Here is a 17,134-nt window from a genome sequence, read left to right as displayed (position 1 = left end):
TTGATTTTGATTTTATTTGTGGTTTTCTTCTATAGCCATGTTATATTATCGCTACGTTGTTGCAATGTTATAGTATATAGATATTTATATTTATATATTTCATATTTTATATTTTATATCATGGAGGTATGCGTAAGCAAAGGGTAAGCTTTAGGGTGGTGGATATCGGTAAAGCAGAGCAGAGCAGGGCGGACAAGAAAGGATGGGAGGGGATAGAATGGAATAGGGGTTATGGCTTTGACTTTGACTATGACTATGATGATGGCTATGATGATGACTATGCTTGTGATGACTATGATTCTAACCACGAGAAAGGATATAATAAATACTTACAAGATACCTACCTACCAGACGCGTACCAGATACGTGATGAATAGCATTCTATTTTTAGCTATTTCATTTTTCATCACGAGACAGACTAAGAAAGGGGAAAGAAAGGAAAGTGAATCTAAGATATGGGGTATGCGGTACCGGGTATGAGATATGCGTAGATCACGGGTATGTATTTATAGAGCTGAGTGATAGATATCCGAATAGATATAGGATGGGGTAGATGGGATAGGAGTAGATGAGAGTATAAGAGTATGAGAGTATGAGAGTATGAGAGTATGAGAGTATGAGAGTATGAGAGTATGAGAGTATGAGAGTATGAGAGTATGAGAGTATGAGAGTATGAGAGTATGAGAGTATGAGAGTATGAGAGCATGAATAGAAGTAGAACCAGATCTCCATTTTCTCAGTCTACACCTAGGGTATCTTCCTATGTTCGTTTCGCATGCGTGTAAACCTTTTGATCTATTTGATCGTGTTCTTCCCTCGAATCTCTATCGCGTCATTCGAATTCAAAACAATATCAAAGTCAAAGTAAGCATAGAGAACCAAAGACAGAAAGTAGAAATCAGAAAGCTAGTCTTGGGTATTGGGTTGTGTAGCTCGCATCATGTGTATCATTCGCGTCTCATCATATCTTTATCGATCTCCTTCCACTAACCTCCCTCAAGGACATCCAGCACTCACTCTCCGGCCACTTTCAATCCTCTGATTTAAGCTCCACTAGCAGCCTTAGCAGCCTTCTTTTTCTCCTCAATTGCCTTCATCTTCGCCAATTTCTTCTCCTGGTTCTTCGTCAATTTTCCCGTACCATCTCCACTTCCCTCAACACCTTCTCCGCTTGCAGCTTCCTCTCCAGCAGCAGGAGCAACCTTCTTAGCATTTGGGTTTCCACCCCAAACCAACTCCTTTCTAGCGAAAAAGTCTGCCACAACCTCGTCTGTGATTTTTGCTCTTCTCTCCTGGAATGACTTGACATATTTTTGTAGTTCTTGGATACATCTTGCTTTTAATTCTCCTGTGAGCATTTCTCCAGATCTATATGCTTTCCTGATACTTTCTAATTCCTCGTCATCTTCTAAGAAAAATGTCAAATATTGATATGAAACATCTTTTTCTGTATCGCCTCCTTTCTCTCTTTGTTCTTGCTCACTAACTTGTCCACCGCTGAATGCATATTTGTTGATTTTGTTCTTGATCTTGTTCGGTTCATCGTACATAAAGATTGCGGAGGTATCGACCGAAGCGCTCATTTTGGAACCTGGACCTTGAAGGGCGTCGAGGAATCGAGCGTGGATAAGTGCGGGTTTTGCGTAATGAAGACGAGCGGCTACATCGCGGGTCATGCGGAAATAAGGATCTTGATCGATGGCGCAAGGAATTAACGAGGGGATTTGAGTAGTTTTAGATTCATCAGTGCCGAAGATGTGTGGGAAGGAGTTAGCGAAGGAGGTTGCGCCTTGAACAGCTCCGAAGTGGATTTTGCCTATGCAGGAACTGGAATTGTCAGTAAAGTACATGTCATTTGGAGGCACAATCTCTTACCTTTCATTGAAGCCAAAGACGGCTCGTGCAACGTTCAATGTAACGTGCTTAGAGATTCGTGTAACATTCTTGTAAAATGGCCCCCCCATGTATTCATAATCGCTAAAGATGAATGTCTTCTTGGGGTCGAATCCAACAGCAATGATATCTTTCGCATTACTAGTGGTATAACTTTGAACTTCCTCAATTGTACGTTTCTCGGAGAAGATATATTTCTCATCATCTGTAAGCATGATGATCAATGGAACATCGAATACATCTTGTAACCATCTGTGAATGAGTCATCAGCATGGTTCGAAGAAATGACACATTCTGTGACATGCTTTTATTGACCGCAGAATGTGCGAAGCTGAGCCTTTTGAGACTTCAAACTTACTTTGTGAATTCAAAAGGAACAGTATGTCCAATATGCATACTATCACTACTTGGTCCTCGTCCCGTATACATGAAGAATGGTTCCCCCCTCTCATGGCGATCCAGCATAAGATGCAAATCACGATGACTGAAGACAATTCCTCTTCTCATGAATCTATGAGGTTTGTGCCCAGTGACCTCCTCAAATCTCTTCAAATCTGCCTCCTCAATTTTCTTGGTTCCAAACTCATCGATCAGAGTCAAATAATTGATAGCTTTTGCGATTCCATCTGCGCCAATTTCTCCAGCAACATTGTATGGATCGACGGTTTGCTTACCGGTAGGAGCATCGGTTGCCAAACTGGCAGCGAGAGTGGGTTCTGCGCCTGTCATGGTGGGTGGTGAATGAGGATTGAGGAATAGCGGGTTGAAGTTGGAGGAGGGGTTATTTGTTCTTTATTATTGATGGAGGGGAAATTATTGCCATGTAACCCTCCAATCTGGTAAGCGGTGAGAGGCTTGAGTGCGAGGTCACGTGCAGAAAGATTTCCAGTGAGGATTGCTTTGTTCCAGCTGACTGTCGATGAGCTTTGAACCATCGAAGCTCTGCGGGGTTTACTAGTGTCTTTTTTGGATATCATGAGTACGGCAGTAATAAACCTCCAGATGTTCTATTTCTATTTCTACTTCAATTCTCATTCTGTTATGATTCACCTCTTTGATGTTGTATGAAGGAAACCATCAAAATTCATTCCACAGCAATTGACAGCAAACAATTCGCCCACCTCTATCTCCATCTCCGTCACACTAAACCCAAAAAAAATCGAAAATCCGGGGAAAGGAATCAGGCGAGCAAATCCCATCCAGAAGCTTTCCAATCCAAAGCATCAAGATCAACAATCATACCACTAGCATTCGATTCCTGATTCGACTTTCGTTTCTCACTCCATTCTTTTCCCGCCCTTCACTCCCCGATACCTCTCGTACCATCACTGCAACTACATGTATACCGCGAACAATTAAACAATCACACAATTAAGCAGCTAATCAATCCTCAATAAATCCACAATCATGGTCAAATTCTACGAATCCTCCTACTCTTACGACTACTCCTTCCCCGCCGTTACACTTGCCTACTTCCTCCGTTATCCAAATCCGCATAGTACACATGTGCTCTCCACCGATGTGATATCGCGCACTGTGTGTCCCGAGACAGGTCGCCTGCGTACCTTGCGCATCCATCGCAAATCCACTCGTCTACCATCCGCAGTCCTCAAGCTCTTGCCTAAAAGCGTGCTGGGCAATGTGAGGAGCGATAGAAGCGAATCGTATATTCTAGAGACTTCGGAAGTGGATATCAAAGAAGGATGGATGAAGACAGAGAGTAGAAACCTGGATTGGACGGGTATTTTGAGTGTAGTGGAAAAACAAGATTTTCACAAAGCAGCAGATAAGGAAGTGCGCGAGGAAGAATTTATTCAAGGTTCGGGAATGACGGGTGTGAAGACGCAGGTCATGTTTCGCAGTCGACTTGGTGATCGGTTGAGGGCGATGAGGAAGGGGGAAGAAGGAGAAGAAGAGAAGAAGGGATGGTTGGCGAATTGGAGTACCAAGGGAGTGCAAAGAAGTATCGAGGCCATTGCTAGTAGGAAGACAGAAAATCAATTGGGAAAGAGTAAGGAGGGAATGATGGTTGTGTTGGAGAGGATGCGAAATGGTGGGCTAGTGGGGGTGTTGGACGGGATGAGGCGGGATAGGGAATTGATGTTTGCGGGCGTGGAGCGAAAATTTTGAATGACGAAATGTGAGATATGAGGTTACATATGGAGATGGCATAAGGACGGAGGATGATCAAATACCGGATACGGCAATCGGGCAGCAGTGGGAAAAGAGATGAGAAAACGCTCTTTCACGATCGTGATTATTCTACACTTTCGTTAGGCGGCGAGCCTCTGTATCAAAGCATACGAGTAAACATACGGGAGCGAGGAGTTTTGGGGGAAGGTCAACAGGCGTTTTTGAGACAGTCCACTCTCATTTGATTTTATCACATTGTATGAAATATATCAAAATCTGAATAACTTTGCCACTATTTACTTTATGTATGAACTTATTACTTTGTTAACTGTGCCAGTCAAATATACTATCAATCCAGCAAACGGAGCTCTTTTAAGGAGCATCATACTGTCGGTTTGACGCACGAGGAGAGAAAAATCTATTGACATGGCACATCAAAGCATCTCAACAAATTTGGGAACAGTATTCTTTCTCCTTTTCGCGGTGGGCGAAAAATCGCCTCTCGAAATCGGAATTCCAGGTTCCAATGAAGCCTAACAATACTTTCAAATGTTTTAAACTCTGAATCTTATCCGTGCCCTCTCCCCTCGGCCTTGATTTGGTGTATAAAATTGGACTTTTTAGCTCTGAATTACAATTTATATTTCTACTCTTCCAGCGAGCCTCATCAATGTTCAGAGTCCCCGGTGAGTCTTTTCACAATGTAAATCCGAGTCACTGAGATCATTTTTTCATTCGAGCGTTTAGTATCAATTCATATTTTCATTTCGTCATATACATTATTGTCATGCATCATCATCTCTCTATCTATTTCTCCCTCTTCACTTCCACACATCCATTACCCGCTTCGCGTCTAAAATTGCATAGCCCCAACCTGCTGTCTCTTAATCGGTGGCGCGGTACCATTTCCAAGAGGAGCAGTGCTCTGCGCGACGTCCGTCTGTGTTGAGAATGGCGCGGTGCTAGACAAACTGTCGATTCTTCCCAATAGATACTCGAGCGTTCTGTATGATGCGGTAGGCGCATATTGTGGAACCATGTGACCGCTCAAATCTATATACACAAATGTGAGGTTTCTCTCTGTGTGTGTAGTGCCCAAAACTCCCGAGGCAGCAAGGGTGGAGGCGGAGAGCTCGGTGTGGTATGGGACGTAGAAGGGATCGGAGGGTTTGCTTGTGAAACCTTGAGCTCCGCCCCAGGTCATGTTTTGGATCATGAGAAGGGTACCATTGGCGATGAGGACCATGTCTAAAGCGCCGTGGCCGATGACGGTACGTTTTGAACGTTCGATGACGGAGGGAAGGACGGAGAGACCGGAGGGGAGAGAATTATCTGTTCCGTTTACGAAGACCTCGATGTTGGAGCATGAGTCCCATTCCATGAAAGGAGCGTTGATAGCCTTTTGGACATCGGTGCGGTTGAAGTAGACGGAGGCGCCGGCAGGGAGATAGGGGTTGGACCCGGGGAATCCGAGGACATCCCAGAGTTGAGGGCAGGTGGTGGCCACTTGGTAAATGTCCCAACAAGGGTTGACGCTGAAGACTTCGTTGTAAATCAAATCAAAGACGTCGCATTCGTCAGTGGTAGAAATTCCATCGTCGCCTGTACCAGGGAGAGCGGATGGGAATGGCCCAGGTGGTGGGTAGGTGAGATACTTGGCGAGGTAGTCGGTGTAGCCGCAAGAATCAGATACGTTGTGGATTTGTTCAACGAAGGAATCATTGAAGGGGAAGAGACCACCCCAATAATCAACGAATTGAACTGCAGGGATCTGTTCTTGAACGGCATCGTAAGAAGTAGAAGGATCGTAGATCATGGTTGCTTCGAGGTTATAATACTATTGATCATCAGATTAAATTCATCTCACATTAATGATATGAAAGTACTCACAACGGAAGTATCGTTCTTGTTAAACATAGCATCGGCAATGTATGGAACATAATAACCCGCATACGATTCACCAGTGATGAAGACCTTTCTCCCTTGCAAATCGAAAGTGTCGACGAAATTCTCCCAAAATCCGAGAAACTGGGCGGCGACATCTTCTTCGCTGGTGGCAGTGGGTATACCTTGGGAGAAGCCGGTACCAACGGGTTGTTCGACCCAAACAACATTGGTAAGGTTTACCCAGCTCCAAGGGTTTGGAACAGGAGCGTAGGTACCGTATTGCCAGATCCACGGTCCGTTTTCTTGGAGCAATCCTTCAAGGGATGAACATCCGGGCTGGAAGAGTGATTAGTCAAGCGTCGGGGTATATGTCTATGCAATCAGTGAAGTCACTTACACCTCCGTTGAGCCAAATGAGAATTTCATCGGAAGCCAATTCATTTGTCGATGGGTAGAACCAAAAGTATAATTCTCTGGTCTCATTTGCGGCTTTTGAAATTGGCAACAAACCAGCATATGATTCTCCAGCATCGAAATCGACATCTGGGATAGCGGAACCGTTCACACTGAATTCTATCAAAGCTTATTAGTGATTTTCCCACAATGCTCATTCGAACCACTTACTAGCAGTAGAATTGGTCAAGTATGGAAAACTAGCATCCCTCTTCTCATGTTTCTGCTCTCTCCTTGGAGCCGTATCTCTAGCTTTGTGGATAGGCTTATCCTTCTTTCCAACATGCCTCAAGCTTCTTCCCGAATGAAGAGTGGCGTCGGCGATTCCACCTGCAATGGCAAGAGTCGAAACTACGGTTGAGAAACGCATCTTGACTGATCACTCAAGTAACAAAACTCGGATCGTATAAAAATATTGCGGGTGAGGTGGAAAATCTTCAATATGCGGGATCTGGCAGAGCTTTAAGTATTTTGAAGCTGCTATCCAAGAAGTAAAGAGAGCTCAGAACTATCGGAGCTATCATCTCATGTAAATTTCCATGATTATGACGATGTGGAGGGACTACCCTAGTCCTGATTCATGGTTCTTCAACTAAGCCATTGAAGATTCACCATTCTTTCACCGTAGTTACCGTACCTTACACACTATGTAACCCTATCTCGACCTATCGTAGTGAAGATATGACATGAGTTGACATGGTGTCGAAAGGTACGAGGGGGAAGGATTGAGCGCTAGTAAATCTTTCCCCGTTTTTGATAAACTGGAGATATCAAAAAGTTAAGATAGGCTCGCTTCCCGGCTTTAGTTCTCCCATTCGCCTCGGTCCTCTACGCACCTGCCTGTTAGAGTTTAGTGAGTAGCGACTTATTCACCAGTCAACCGTTGTGGTATGATAGATCCAATGATATCAGTAATGAATATTTGGTTGATCATGTAAATGAATCAAGATGAATAAGAAAAGACGCAGATAGGAAGTTACGGCATCCGGCTCGAGCCTGCCTCCACTATTCTCTCTGATGTGTTCATGAATTGGAGAATTATCAATCATCCCAAGAGATGAAATGCAGCAACACGCATAGAACATTCCCCGTCCTGTGCATATTTTCAGGTACGATAAGCTCAAAGCAAACTTCGAATCCAATCTATTTCTCGAGCAAAAGTGGAGTTTACCAGCCTGCAAGCATTGATAGACCTTCTATCTTCAGGCGAGGCCGCGAATGGTCGATGTATAACGAGCAATAATAGAAAAATACATTACGAGTTCAGAACAAGATCTTGACATGAGAATATGGTGTGAAGTTTCATCACATCGCCCACATTGACACAATTGGGAGGCGTACCTTGCTAAAAGATTGCCAAGTGCGGATAGTTGCATGAATCTGTACGATCTGCTTGGCAAAAATATGCATATTTTGTTGCATCGGCTTGTATTTAACGATGATTTTTTTCTTTGAATTTTTTAAAAGATTAGTGGAATCTTTCTCTTTACTCTCTTTACACTTCTAAGCTCTCTTATTCATTAGACTTTTTTCACAACTCGAGCATCATCTAGACGCTCCACACTAAGAAAGTGCAAAGACCTGGTAAACGTGGGGCTAAGTACGAGATGGCGGGAAGATAACTCGATACCTACAATTCATTTTCCGCAGTTTAGTTGGGAAGATACAACATCCCTATGAATGAGAAGTATAAACATTTGCTAATGGTTTAATGTCTAATTCCTACATCCGTTCCTTGTCAGTTCCCAGTCAGCCTTTCAGTCTTGAGCGTTCATGCTGCAATATTCTATACATCATCGCCATCACCGTCTTAATCCTTTCGAAATGTCTGCATTATCTGGAATTTGCCTGCTTAATTGAATTCCAGCAAGACAACGATGTTCCGAACAATGAGTAGATTCACCAGGAAGTTCGTTGCGCAATGGTCAGTTTTATTCTAACGAAACGAGAATCATCTTTCCGGAAGTTCAATCACGTCAAGTGGCTGCTGATATTGTCTGGTTAAATTATTACTATATAAGTTATAGTGACAACAATAGTGCTTTGGCCAGCAGTGGAGAGCTGTGAGTGACAGCAACAATGACGACAAGAGATGAGAGTCTGAACCTCTCTGGATGTTTCTTCGAAAATGTCTATTTCCTGCCCAGCAGTAAACTGAAGACTACGGATGCTGGCTCAGCAGTGGCTATCGCATGACCACCTCCTTGGTTTTACGTTTCTGATTGACTCCCACATTTGAAAATGACAGTATTTGCCGTGGTAGGTTCTTTCAATCTCAAGACTGAAGAGATATTTTTTCGAGGTTTAGCCCACGATATCGCAGTACTTGTAGGAGGAAGTTGGTCGGGAGGGGTGAATAGATTCAGATACTTGAATCGCCAAAAGCCTCGAAGTTAATGTTTCTTCTAGATATTCAAATGACGTGTATTCACTATGCTTTCCAATTCTAATACTTTTTCTTCCGATTCACTATCATAAGAAGGCTCAGGAGCGAGAATATATTGTCAAGTTGATCGGGTCAAGAATCGGAGATTTAAAGTTGAACGAAAGGCGAACCTTGACGCCCTCGGATAATTTTCATGGCAGTGCAATTCTGCGCAAGTATGCCAGTTGCGCCCTGGAACTTTCCAAATGCCATGTCACTCAAGAAACAATAATGTCTTCCAACTTCCATGTGCAAATTGATGCTGAGGCGAGGGATGCCACACGTCTAATTATCAATCTAGGTGTGTTTCATTGTGGTAGAGCCAAAATATCTGGACACGAGTCTGACTATGCTGTGTGAATTTCTTACATCAGCGGATCACCATGATTTAAGCTTAAACTACTGTCTACCTACCCAGCTATCTGCAAATCATCTACACTCTACTAACCCATCGCACACCCACCTTCTCAGGACTCCTCATCTGCAACAACAAAACAATGACATTATCCTTCACCACACTCATCACCCTTTCTTTCGCTTCCTCCTTTGTTTCTCCTTCCTCAAGCACAATCTCCACGCGGTTTCTCTTGAACAGCGCAACCATCGCTGCTACAAACTCTACTTGGCTGAACTTTTTACCGGGACATGCTCGGATCGCATCAGACCATGGTTGGTACGACCCTTTGGGTGGAGTCCGGATATATTCACGTTCTACGGGTAATGATTGTGTATTTTCGGCTTTGGCAAAGACCCAGCGTTGGGGACTACAAGAATAGGGAGTCAGTAATTGTTATGGAAAGGGTGTATGATAGGAATAAAAAGTATATCAAGGCAAGCTTACTGCCATTCGAGACTATTATCACCCCAGTACTGCGGGTGTGAATGCAGGGCGTTAGAATTCACAATAATGCGCGTGTCTGGCGGAATAGTGATAGTTCGGCCATCGACTGTAAGCGGTTGTGGAAATGCGAAGGTAGATTTGCAAATGCCGATGAGTGGGTTGTAGAGTCTTACAGTCTCTAGCTATTTTCCACCATTTCTGTCAGTATCATCGTATCATCGTGTGAGTGGGGGCCATTTACCATTATGGCAAGACATCTATTCAATCTAGGATATAATTCCTTGAAATCCCATGTCGATGGCATGTCATTCGTTATAACAGTGTTGATTTCCTCCGAGATCCAATCTTGCACTTCTGGGTGAGCGGCAAGAAGATAAATTGTCCAGTTGAGTACAACGGCCGTTGTATCGTGGCCAGCAAAGTTATAAACGAAGAGATTTCCATATATTTCATCTTCGGTGAGCCCCTGCAAGGCACTTGAAGCAGAGCCGTTTGAAGTTAACTGAGATTGTTCTTTAGAAGCTCTAAGTAAGGAGCTCGTAAACGTCGCGCTTCTGGGTTTTCCATGCGAGATGGCGTCCTTTTCATCCTTCAGCATCTCTGCCATGTAAAATTTAAAATCAACTGTTGCTTGCCCAATCCGCTTCCACTTTGGTGGCCAGGGTATCTTAGATACAAGTTTAGGACCAAGTACAAGGATAAGGAGACAATTTTCTAAAACCAGTGCCAGAGAGTCTCGGTAGTTGAAAGTATGTCCTGCTTCTGGTTGTTCGGTAGACTTTTTGAACGAGTATGATTTCCCAAACCCGGCACCCGATAGCACATGAAGTGAAAATGTACGGGTATCCTTGTCTGTTCGGGTAATGGGATCCTCTAGAGACTTCCAGAATTGTAAAATCTCATCGGCTTGTCTTAAGCCCTCGATCCAAACTAGCCGGTTGTTTTTGTCATTGAAAGGGGCACTGGTAATTTTGCGTTGACGCTGCCAATCTGGACCTACAGCCTAAAATCAAGTCAGCTTCAGCAGCTCATCAGAATTTGATACCTTGATTACCTACTGTCGAGATATTAGGTCCGAAAACAGATAGAACCGCTGTTATTCTTAGCGATTAACTCATTAAGACACAATGCCACTCTCACCAAGCAAGTCCGGAGGTCTATCAAAATCATCCTTGCGTTTGAAAACTTCATTTACTGCATCTGAGTCGCAGAGATATAACCAGTTGCGACCAGCTGAGACATGAATGACTGCATTGCCAAGCTTTTGGTGCATTTTGTACTTGTCTTTGAACTCCCAGCCCGGCGTGCTATACCGAACGATATCACAATCACCGAATACAGCCTTTACAACAGGAAGCACGATACCTGATGCTAGAATCCACTATCGCGACACATTAGTAACGCCACAATATCAAGAAATTTGGAGTAAAGATGTAGAAGTATCAAATGTTGTCCAGTGGTAAGAGCCCGTGATATGGGTGACAGACGAAATCATGAGGAACTCACCACTGGGTTATCACCACTTGCAATGAGGATTCTAATGGGGATTCCAATCGTCAAGGCACTCCTATAGTTCTTCACCAGGCAAACAAGGTTCCAGATGGCAAAGCTCACAGGTAGAAGAACCACCAGTGTAAGGACCAGGGGAGCCATGACGCTTAATGCTGACCACTCGAAATAAGAAAGATAAAAATCGGCGATGCAATGAAACGGGAAATCGAGAAGAATCGACAACTTTCTCTCGCTTTATATATCCAACAACAGTTAAAAAATTCATGGGTATAAGGGCACAGCACATTTAAACCCAGGATAGCTATTCCATTGGCCAGAGAGAGATGACCACCAACATTTAAAGCAGTTGGAACTTAACATTGAATTCTTGCAGCAATCTAACTAGCGCGAGGTATCTATCAACTTTGAAAAACAGGTCATAATTCGTACATTTAATCTCCCAGTATGAATAGTGCATCGACTTACCGCAAAACTGGACCTCGTCCATCTAATGCTCCTCAAAGCTTTTATGGCATATATCTCATTATGGCTCAAAATAGATACTACAATATGCATCACGCACGAGCTCGAGTTGTACTCCAGTATTTATCGCTCTCCTCAACGACCACCATATCCATCTTCTCCACCGGCCCAATAATCTCAATGTCCTTCTGTTGCCCCTCTAAAATATCTCTCGTATGCCATTTCAATGTAAAATTCTCTCGATTCCCTGGCCCCGTAAGACCCGCCAATTGTTCATTCGTCGCTGCATATATGATTCTTCCAATATGAGCCCAATAAATCGTCGCTAAACATCGCCATCCACGTTACTTAAAGTCCCCTTCAAACAGTTGTAGGTTAAAAGTCAAAACATACCCGAACACATAGCACAAGGTTCCCACGTACTAACCAGCGTGCATCTCCACAAATACTCCTTCGTATAATGCGAGTAAGCTAGTTTAGCCAACGAGCTCTCGGCATGATTTACTTGATCGATGCTTTGATGCGTGAGAAGCACGGTTTCGTTATCGGGGCCGAGGAGCACGGCTGCAAAGGGGCGTTTTCCTTGGGTGACGGCCCGACGCTGCACGGTGAGACAAGCCGTTATGCCGGCTTCGATTTGGGGGGTGCTGAGGGGGGTGCGCGCGGGGAAGAGATCGGGGGCTATGGCTTGCGCGGCGGAGGATGTGAGGGCTGCTTCGTGGGACATTTTGGGTCTGAGATTTGGTTAGTGGGGAGGAGATTGGGATAGCATGGTTGGGGTACCTGCAACGCGGTCGTGAACTGGGTTAGATTCTAGGATGCGTTGCAGGTGGTTGAGGGGTGTTGATGTTATATACGCTTTTAGCTGTAGTTCAGTAGAAGAGGGGTCGATAAGGGGCCGTTATCGTTTCCAGCTAGGCGAGGCGAGTTCCGAAGGGAAGATGGGATGGCCCACATGAGGGTTTTCAACAGATATATCACGATTCAAAATCCAATGACAGTTCAATCATTTAAAGATAGGACATCCCATTGAACTCTATGGGTAAAGTAATTTCCACTATTGACGAGGTTAATTGGCATCAATAATTTGTCACTTCAAGGTGTGCCGGTGTGCGATCAAGATATCAATCAGTGTTCGAATATTCCACCATGTTTGTCAAAACGACTTACGTGAGTTGCCTCGAACAATAGTGGAATCTGTCTCGTCAAAGTATGTCATTTCATTTCATTCATATTCATTATTTCGTAGTAATTTAGGTAAAGCTATCTGCGTTTCTGAACGCCTAAAGTTCTCTCGCCGCTATATTTTCATTCAATTGTTAATATCCATCCATTGTCTTCACGTTCGTTCTTTCCATTCAGACCACCCCACAAAAGGATACCTCTAAAATCAACATCGCTCATTGAAGAACTTGCAAACCATCCACGCTCGCCAGGAACAAGTTTTCTGACGTCATCACCTTCGACGCCCTCTGAGTCCGAAACGACGATTTGACTCCAAAGACCTTCACCAGTCTGTCGACCTAGTGCTTGCCAGGTAGCATCCTTGAAACTTGCCGCAGTCATGCCTTGAGGAGGACATTGAAATGCCCAAACATCACTCCAGAACTTTCCAGCCCCAGCATGACCTTGGCTACTTGGATCCTTTTCACCAAGTAAGAGGATCAAATACTCTCTACCCATACCTGGAAATTGTTAGCTTCCACTCTATGAATGATGCAAACAGATCGTGTTCCAATTTAACCAGATACTGTTTACATAAATTTGAAACTTACCAGTATTGATGGTATGCATGCCGGCCACACTTCTATGGCCAGGATGTTTCATGCTCTCTTCTTCAAAGTTCAAAGTTTCCCAATCTCCTTTCGGAGTGATTCCCAATTCTCCCGAACCAGATTTGTCGCTGAAAGTTTGGAGAGCCAATTCTAAAATATCAAGATAGCCACCCTCCTCTCCCTCGCCATTGAAACCGCCATATCGGTAGATCCTCTGCTTTGAAACTGCGAGTGATGTGCCACCTCTGGGCTTCCCTGGAGCAGAAGGGAATTCTTTCCATGTACGGCTTCGAACATCAAATGCCCAGAAATCGTTTGTTCGTCCAGAGACAGGGCATCCTGCGTGAATGAAGAATGTTCCATGACCACCTTGCTCGTCATCTGTCTGGGCGCCTTCTGCGATTGTGCCAATTTTAGTTTCATCAATAGCCTGATCGAAGTCTACACTCTTCATATTCGATGGCTCAGGTTTCTCGATAGCAACACTCGAATGGTAAGATCGCGCAGCTGGAAATGGCGTGCCAGGAGCTGGATCCAAGAAAGACCATCTATCTGTCCTAGTATCGTAGACCCAAACCCTGCCATTTTCTTCGAGAGGTTTCATCTCTGGGCCACCTCTTCCCCCAAAGATGAAAATCCGCTCTCCGATGACTCCCGCTGTATGGCCTACTCTCTTTTCCGGGACTTCACCACCAGTATGTGTAGGCTTGGCAGCAATAGTTCGATAGTCGGCGCTGGTGACTGTGCCAGATGGGAGTATGACAACATGCATGTCATTGTCGACTGGCTCGCGTGGATCGATTTCACCTCCGAATATATATGCTCGACCTGCGACGACCGAGACACTATGAGATGATCTTGGGAGCTGAACTCCATTAATGCGATTCCATTTTGCTTTGAGAGGATGTGTATTCTGGAAGAGACCGTGAGTGATCTTCGCAGCTGTTGCACCAATGTCCATCATATTGAATGCCGATCGAGATCAAGTAGAGTGTCAAGTAGCTCTTTGAAACGTGTATCGGGAAGCTTAGATTAAGACAGTCGAGAAGAAATTGAAGGTTCAAACTATTTGTGCCAAAGACTTACGATATTGAAATAGTTAGGAGCAGAAGCTGAGAAGGAAATTCGCTCACCGGTATTCATAGGGACAATCCGCCAAGGAAAGTGGTTCGAGATGTGAGGGGGATACGTCAGTGGTGAGAAGCTCTCAGGGTGTCAGGGTCTGGTGGTGGGAGGTGGGGTAGACGGTAGCTGTGTACTCTCTAGCTTCTTTGGCCCTTGGCAGTTGCATACATCGTGCAGAGTGTGGTACAATGGTACATGTACAGTAGCAGACCATCGTTTTCTAATATTCTCTGTATTTTCTAAAGGAACTCTTGTCAATCGAACATCGGCCTGCTCCTGAATGGCATATACCTCAGACGGCTCCAAGTCTATTTGACTCATGTCTGGGTGGTTTGAGTTGATATGGTTTTCCTTATCGGCTGACATGACGCTTGGAGTGATGATCCAATTCAAGTAATGCGCACAAGGAATACGTTCGCATCGCCCATCCAAACGCAAATATTATTCAACCTCGCCTCCACATACCATTACTATTGTCGTTCCCCATTCAAACATAAGACGAGAGATGATATCCAGATCTATCTTGCGAAGTGTATCGCTTCGCAATGCCATCGCACATTCTCCCAATACTCCCCCTCTCCTACAGCCGTTGTCTGCTACCCAATATAAGTTGCCAAGATGGTCACATCCATCGACAAATCCAATCCATTCGCGAGGCTACCAAGGGCGCAGGCAGAGATACTACAGATTTGATCCTGATGAAGCTCGAAATGCGCGCCCTCTCTTTTCCGAGCAACATATCAAAAACTTCACCAAACATCCTGCTTTACACTCATTCATAGCCCTATTAGCTGGCGGTGGTGTATTGGTTTATGCTAGCAATATCGAGGATGTGCCGGTTTCAGGAAGGAGACGGTTCAACATATACAGTCATCAGGATATGGAAGCAGAAGGGCAGATGATGTATGAACAAATATTGCGGCAGTATCACAACCATATTCTTCCCGACTGGGATAAGAGGACCCAGATGGTGCAGAGAGTTATGAGTCGACTAATACCTGCGAGTGGCCTCGACAACGTAGATTGGGAAGTAAATGTGATACAGTCTCAAGGTAAATAGGAAACTGAATACTTATTCTAGATGTTGATCAACTCACCTTGCCCCCCACAGAAATGAATGCCTTTGTCATACCTGGAGGCAAAGTGTTTGTCTTTACAGGAATATTGCCGATTGCTAAAACAGATGACGGCCTTGCTACAGTATATTTTCCTCCAGAAACCTTTTTTTGACATTCACTAACTCACCAATCTTGCAGATTCTTGGTCATGAAATTGCACATAATATCGCAAATCATTCGGGAGAAACAATGAGTAAAAGCGCCGTCTTTTATATGCCGCTGCGTATATTGTTTCGATTCCTGGACGCCACTGGATATACTGGAGGTCTAGGTCAAATATTGGGAGCACTCGCACTTGAGTTTGGCATGAATTTACCGGCATCAAGAAACCAGGAAACAGAAGCTGATCATATTGGACTGATGATCATGGCAAAGAGCTGTTATAATCCCCACGCGGCAGTAGGCGTGTGGGAGAGGATGCAGGCCGCAGAGAAGAATGCTCCACCCGAGTGGTTTTCAACTCATCCATCGGTAGGTGCTCTGATACTTTGACAAGAATGGTAGGACTGATCCATACCAGAATAGCAATCGAATAACGCAAATGCAAGAATGGATGTCCAAAGCGGAGGCCGCGAGAGATGAGAGTGGATGTGCGCCCACTATGAATAATTTCAACAGCTTTCAAAATGCATATGGCGGACTTTGGTCATGAGTATGATAGCTATGTGTACGCCTGTATGAGTACCTACAAAAAGGGAGCTTCTGGACAGCAGCGGGATAGGTCGGAAAGCGCGGGGAGCCCAGCTGCCAGTCTATGAATGGATTGGGCCTGAAATAGGATTTACTCTACTCCAATTATTACTAGACTCATGCTAGTAAGTCTATTTTCCTACTGTACTTCACACCGCAGGAGCGAACTGGTGAATCAAATTACGCAGTTGTATCGGACACCTAATGTCGTTCATCAATACATACAGTGCCCTACTGAGAGCACCATTCACACTTTGAATTACTTGTGGCTATCCCGCTTTAAAGTTCATTATCCGGGGTCCACTCAACTAGTAGATCTCCAAACATCAAGTCTCTCAATGAGACGTTTTGATGTCAAATTCGAAGGTGGCATAATTAGTACTGAGTTAGATAAAAGAACATGCTACTTCCTTCTCTGCTGAGCTAGTGCCGCGTAGTGACTGAATTGCATAAGTCGTAAAGTATCTCCAGCGGGATATCGAAAATACACTCTTTTCGATATTCAAAATCAAATCAGTCAATCACTGTTTCTGATTGAAATTTGAATGAACGAACTCATAAGCTTCGAATTCAACAAACATTCTATATAGTTCATATTTTGAATGGACGTGCACATCATTGTAAAGTATTTGGAATATAAGTATTTTCAGTGCATGATTCTATTTGGGTGTTTCGCTATCCCCGGGTTTCCATCCTTCCTGGAAAGCCTCACATCTAGAATCGACTTTCTAAAAGGCAATACAATCCACTATTGCAAAAGAGTCACAAGTTGCGCTGCAGCCGCTAGATCACGTGTAAACCAGTAAGACACACCGCTTCT

General features: G+C 44.2%; 7 protein-coding genes across 9 annotated transcripts; 2 read left to right on the top strand and 5 right to left on the bottom strand.

The window, feature by feature from the left end:
• Positions 1-284: 284 nt before the first annotated feature.
• Bcwrs1 lies at positions 285-2,684 on the bottom strand. The gene is made up of 3 exons (XM_001554508.2): positions 2,252-2,684; positions 1,876-2,145; positions 285-1,827 (listed from the first exon to the last, which is right to left on the bottom strand). Exons 1-3 carry the CDS (start codon positions 2,620-2,622, stop codon positions 1,044-1,046), a joined length of 1,425 nt encoding a protein of 474 aa, XP_001554558.2. The 5' UTR covers positions 2,623-2,684; the 3' UTR covers positions 285-1,043.
• A 146-nt stretch (positions 2,685-2,830) lies between these two features.
• On the top strand, positions 2,831-4,325 carry Bcups1. The gene has a single exon (XM_001554509.2). The coding sequence runs from the start codon at positions 3,301-3,303 to the stop codon at positions 4,021-4,023; it is 723 nt and encodes a 240-aa protein (XP_001554559.2). The 5' UTR covers positions 2,831-3,300; the 3' UTR covers positions 4,024-4,325.
• A 445-nt stretch (positions 4,326-4,770) lies between these two features.
• On the bottom strand, positions 4,771-7,070 carry BCIN_09g02350 (hypothetical protein). The gene is made up of 4 exons (XM_001554510.2): positions 6,538-7,070; positions 6,311-6,486; positions 5,917-6,249; positions 4,771-5,863 (listed from the first exon to the last, which is right to left on the bottom strand). Exons 1-4 carry the CDS (start codon positions 6,734-6,736, stop codon positions 4,880-4,882), a joined length of 1,692 nt encoding a protein of 563 aa, XP_001554560.1. The 5' UTR covers positions 6,737-7,070; the 3' UTR covers positions 4,771-4,879.
• A 1,985-nt stretch (positions 7,071-9,055) lies between these two features.
• BCIN_09g02340 (hypothetical protein) lies at positions 9,056-11,351 on the bottom strand. Its single transcript, XM_024694982.1, has 6 exons — positions 11,139-11,351; positions 10,773-11,013; positions 10,691-10,725; positions 9,874-10,635; positions 9,633-9,814; positions 9,056-9,555 (listed from the first exon to the last, which is right to left on the bottom strand). Exons 1-6 carry the CDS (start codon positions 11,283-11,285, stop codon positions 9,225-9,227), a joined length of 1,698 nt encoding a protein of 565 aa, XP_024550775.1. The 5' UTR covers positions 11,286-11,351; the 3' UTR covers positions 9,056-9,224.
• Positions 11,352-11,491: 140 nt separating this feature from the next.
• BCIN_09g02330 (hypothetical protein) lies at positions 11,492-12,537 on the bottom strand. 3 transcript variants are annotated; one of them, XM_024694981.1, is made up of 4 exons: positions 12,390-12,537; positions 12,000-12,340; positions 11,610-11,931; positions 11,492-11,546 (listed from the first exon to the last, which is right to left on the bottom strand). In XM_024694981.1, exons 2-3 carry the CDS (start codon positions 12,331-12,333, stop codon positions 11,699-11,701), a joined length of 567 nt encoding a protein of 188 aa, XP_024550774.1. In that variant the 5' UTR covers positions 12,334-12,340; positions 12,390-12,537; the 3' UTR covers positions 11,492-11,546; positions 11,610-11,698. The 3 variants fall into 3 exon arrangements, with proteins under 3 accessions (XP_024550774.1, XP_024550773.1, XP_024550772.1); XM_024694979.1 differs by having other exon boundaries at positions 11,492-11,539; XM_024694980.1 differs by having other exon boundaries at positions 11,492-11,931; positions 12,000-12,537.
• A 267-nt stretch (positions 12,538-12,804) lies between these two features.
• BCIN_09g02320 (hypothetical protein) lies at positions 12,805-14,552 on the bottom strand. Its single transcript, XM_001554513.2, has 2 exons — positions 13,382-14,552; positions 12,805-13,291 (listed from the first exon to the last, which is right to left on the bottom strand). The coding sequence occupies exons 1-2, from the start codon at positions 14,343-14,345 to the stop codon at positions 12,915-12,917; spliced, it is 1,341 nt and encodes a 446-aa protein (XP_001554563.1). The 5' UTR covers positions 14,346-14,552; the 3' UTR covers positions 12,805-12,914.
• Positions 14,553-14,714: 162 nt separating this feature from the next.
• On the top strand, positions 14,715-16,968 carry Bcoma1. The gene is made up of 4 exons (XM_024694978.1): positions 14,715-15,558; positions 15,618-15,706; positions 15,763-16,095; positions 16,145-16,968. The coding sequence occupies exons 1-4, from the start codon at positions 15,012-15,014 to the stop codon at positions 16,274-16,276; spliced, it is 1,101 nt and encodes a 366-aa protein (XP_024550771.1). The 5' UTR covers positions 14,715-15,011; the 3' UTR covers positions 16,277-16,968.
• Positions 16,969-17,134: the final 166 nt, after the last annotated feature.

The sequence above is a fragment of the Botrytis cinerea genome, chromosome 9 (genome assembly GCF_000143535.2).
Source record: "Botrytis cinerea B05.10 chromosome 9, complete sequence".
Lineage (NCBI taxonomy): Eukaryota > Fungi > Ascomycota > Leotiomycetes > Helotiales > Sclerotiniaceae > Botrytis > Botrytis cinerea.
This window is presented reverse-complemented; position numbering and strand designations above follow the sequence as displayed.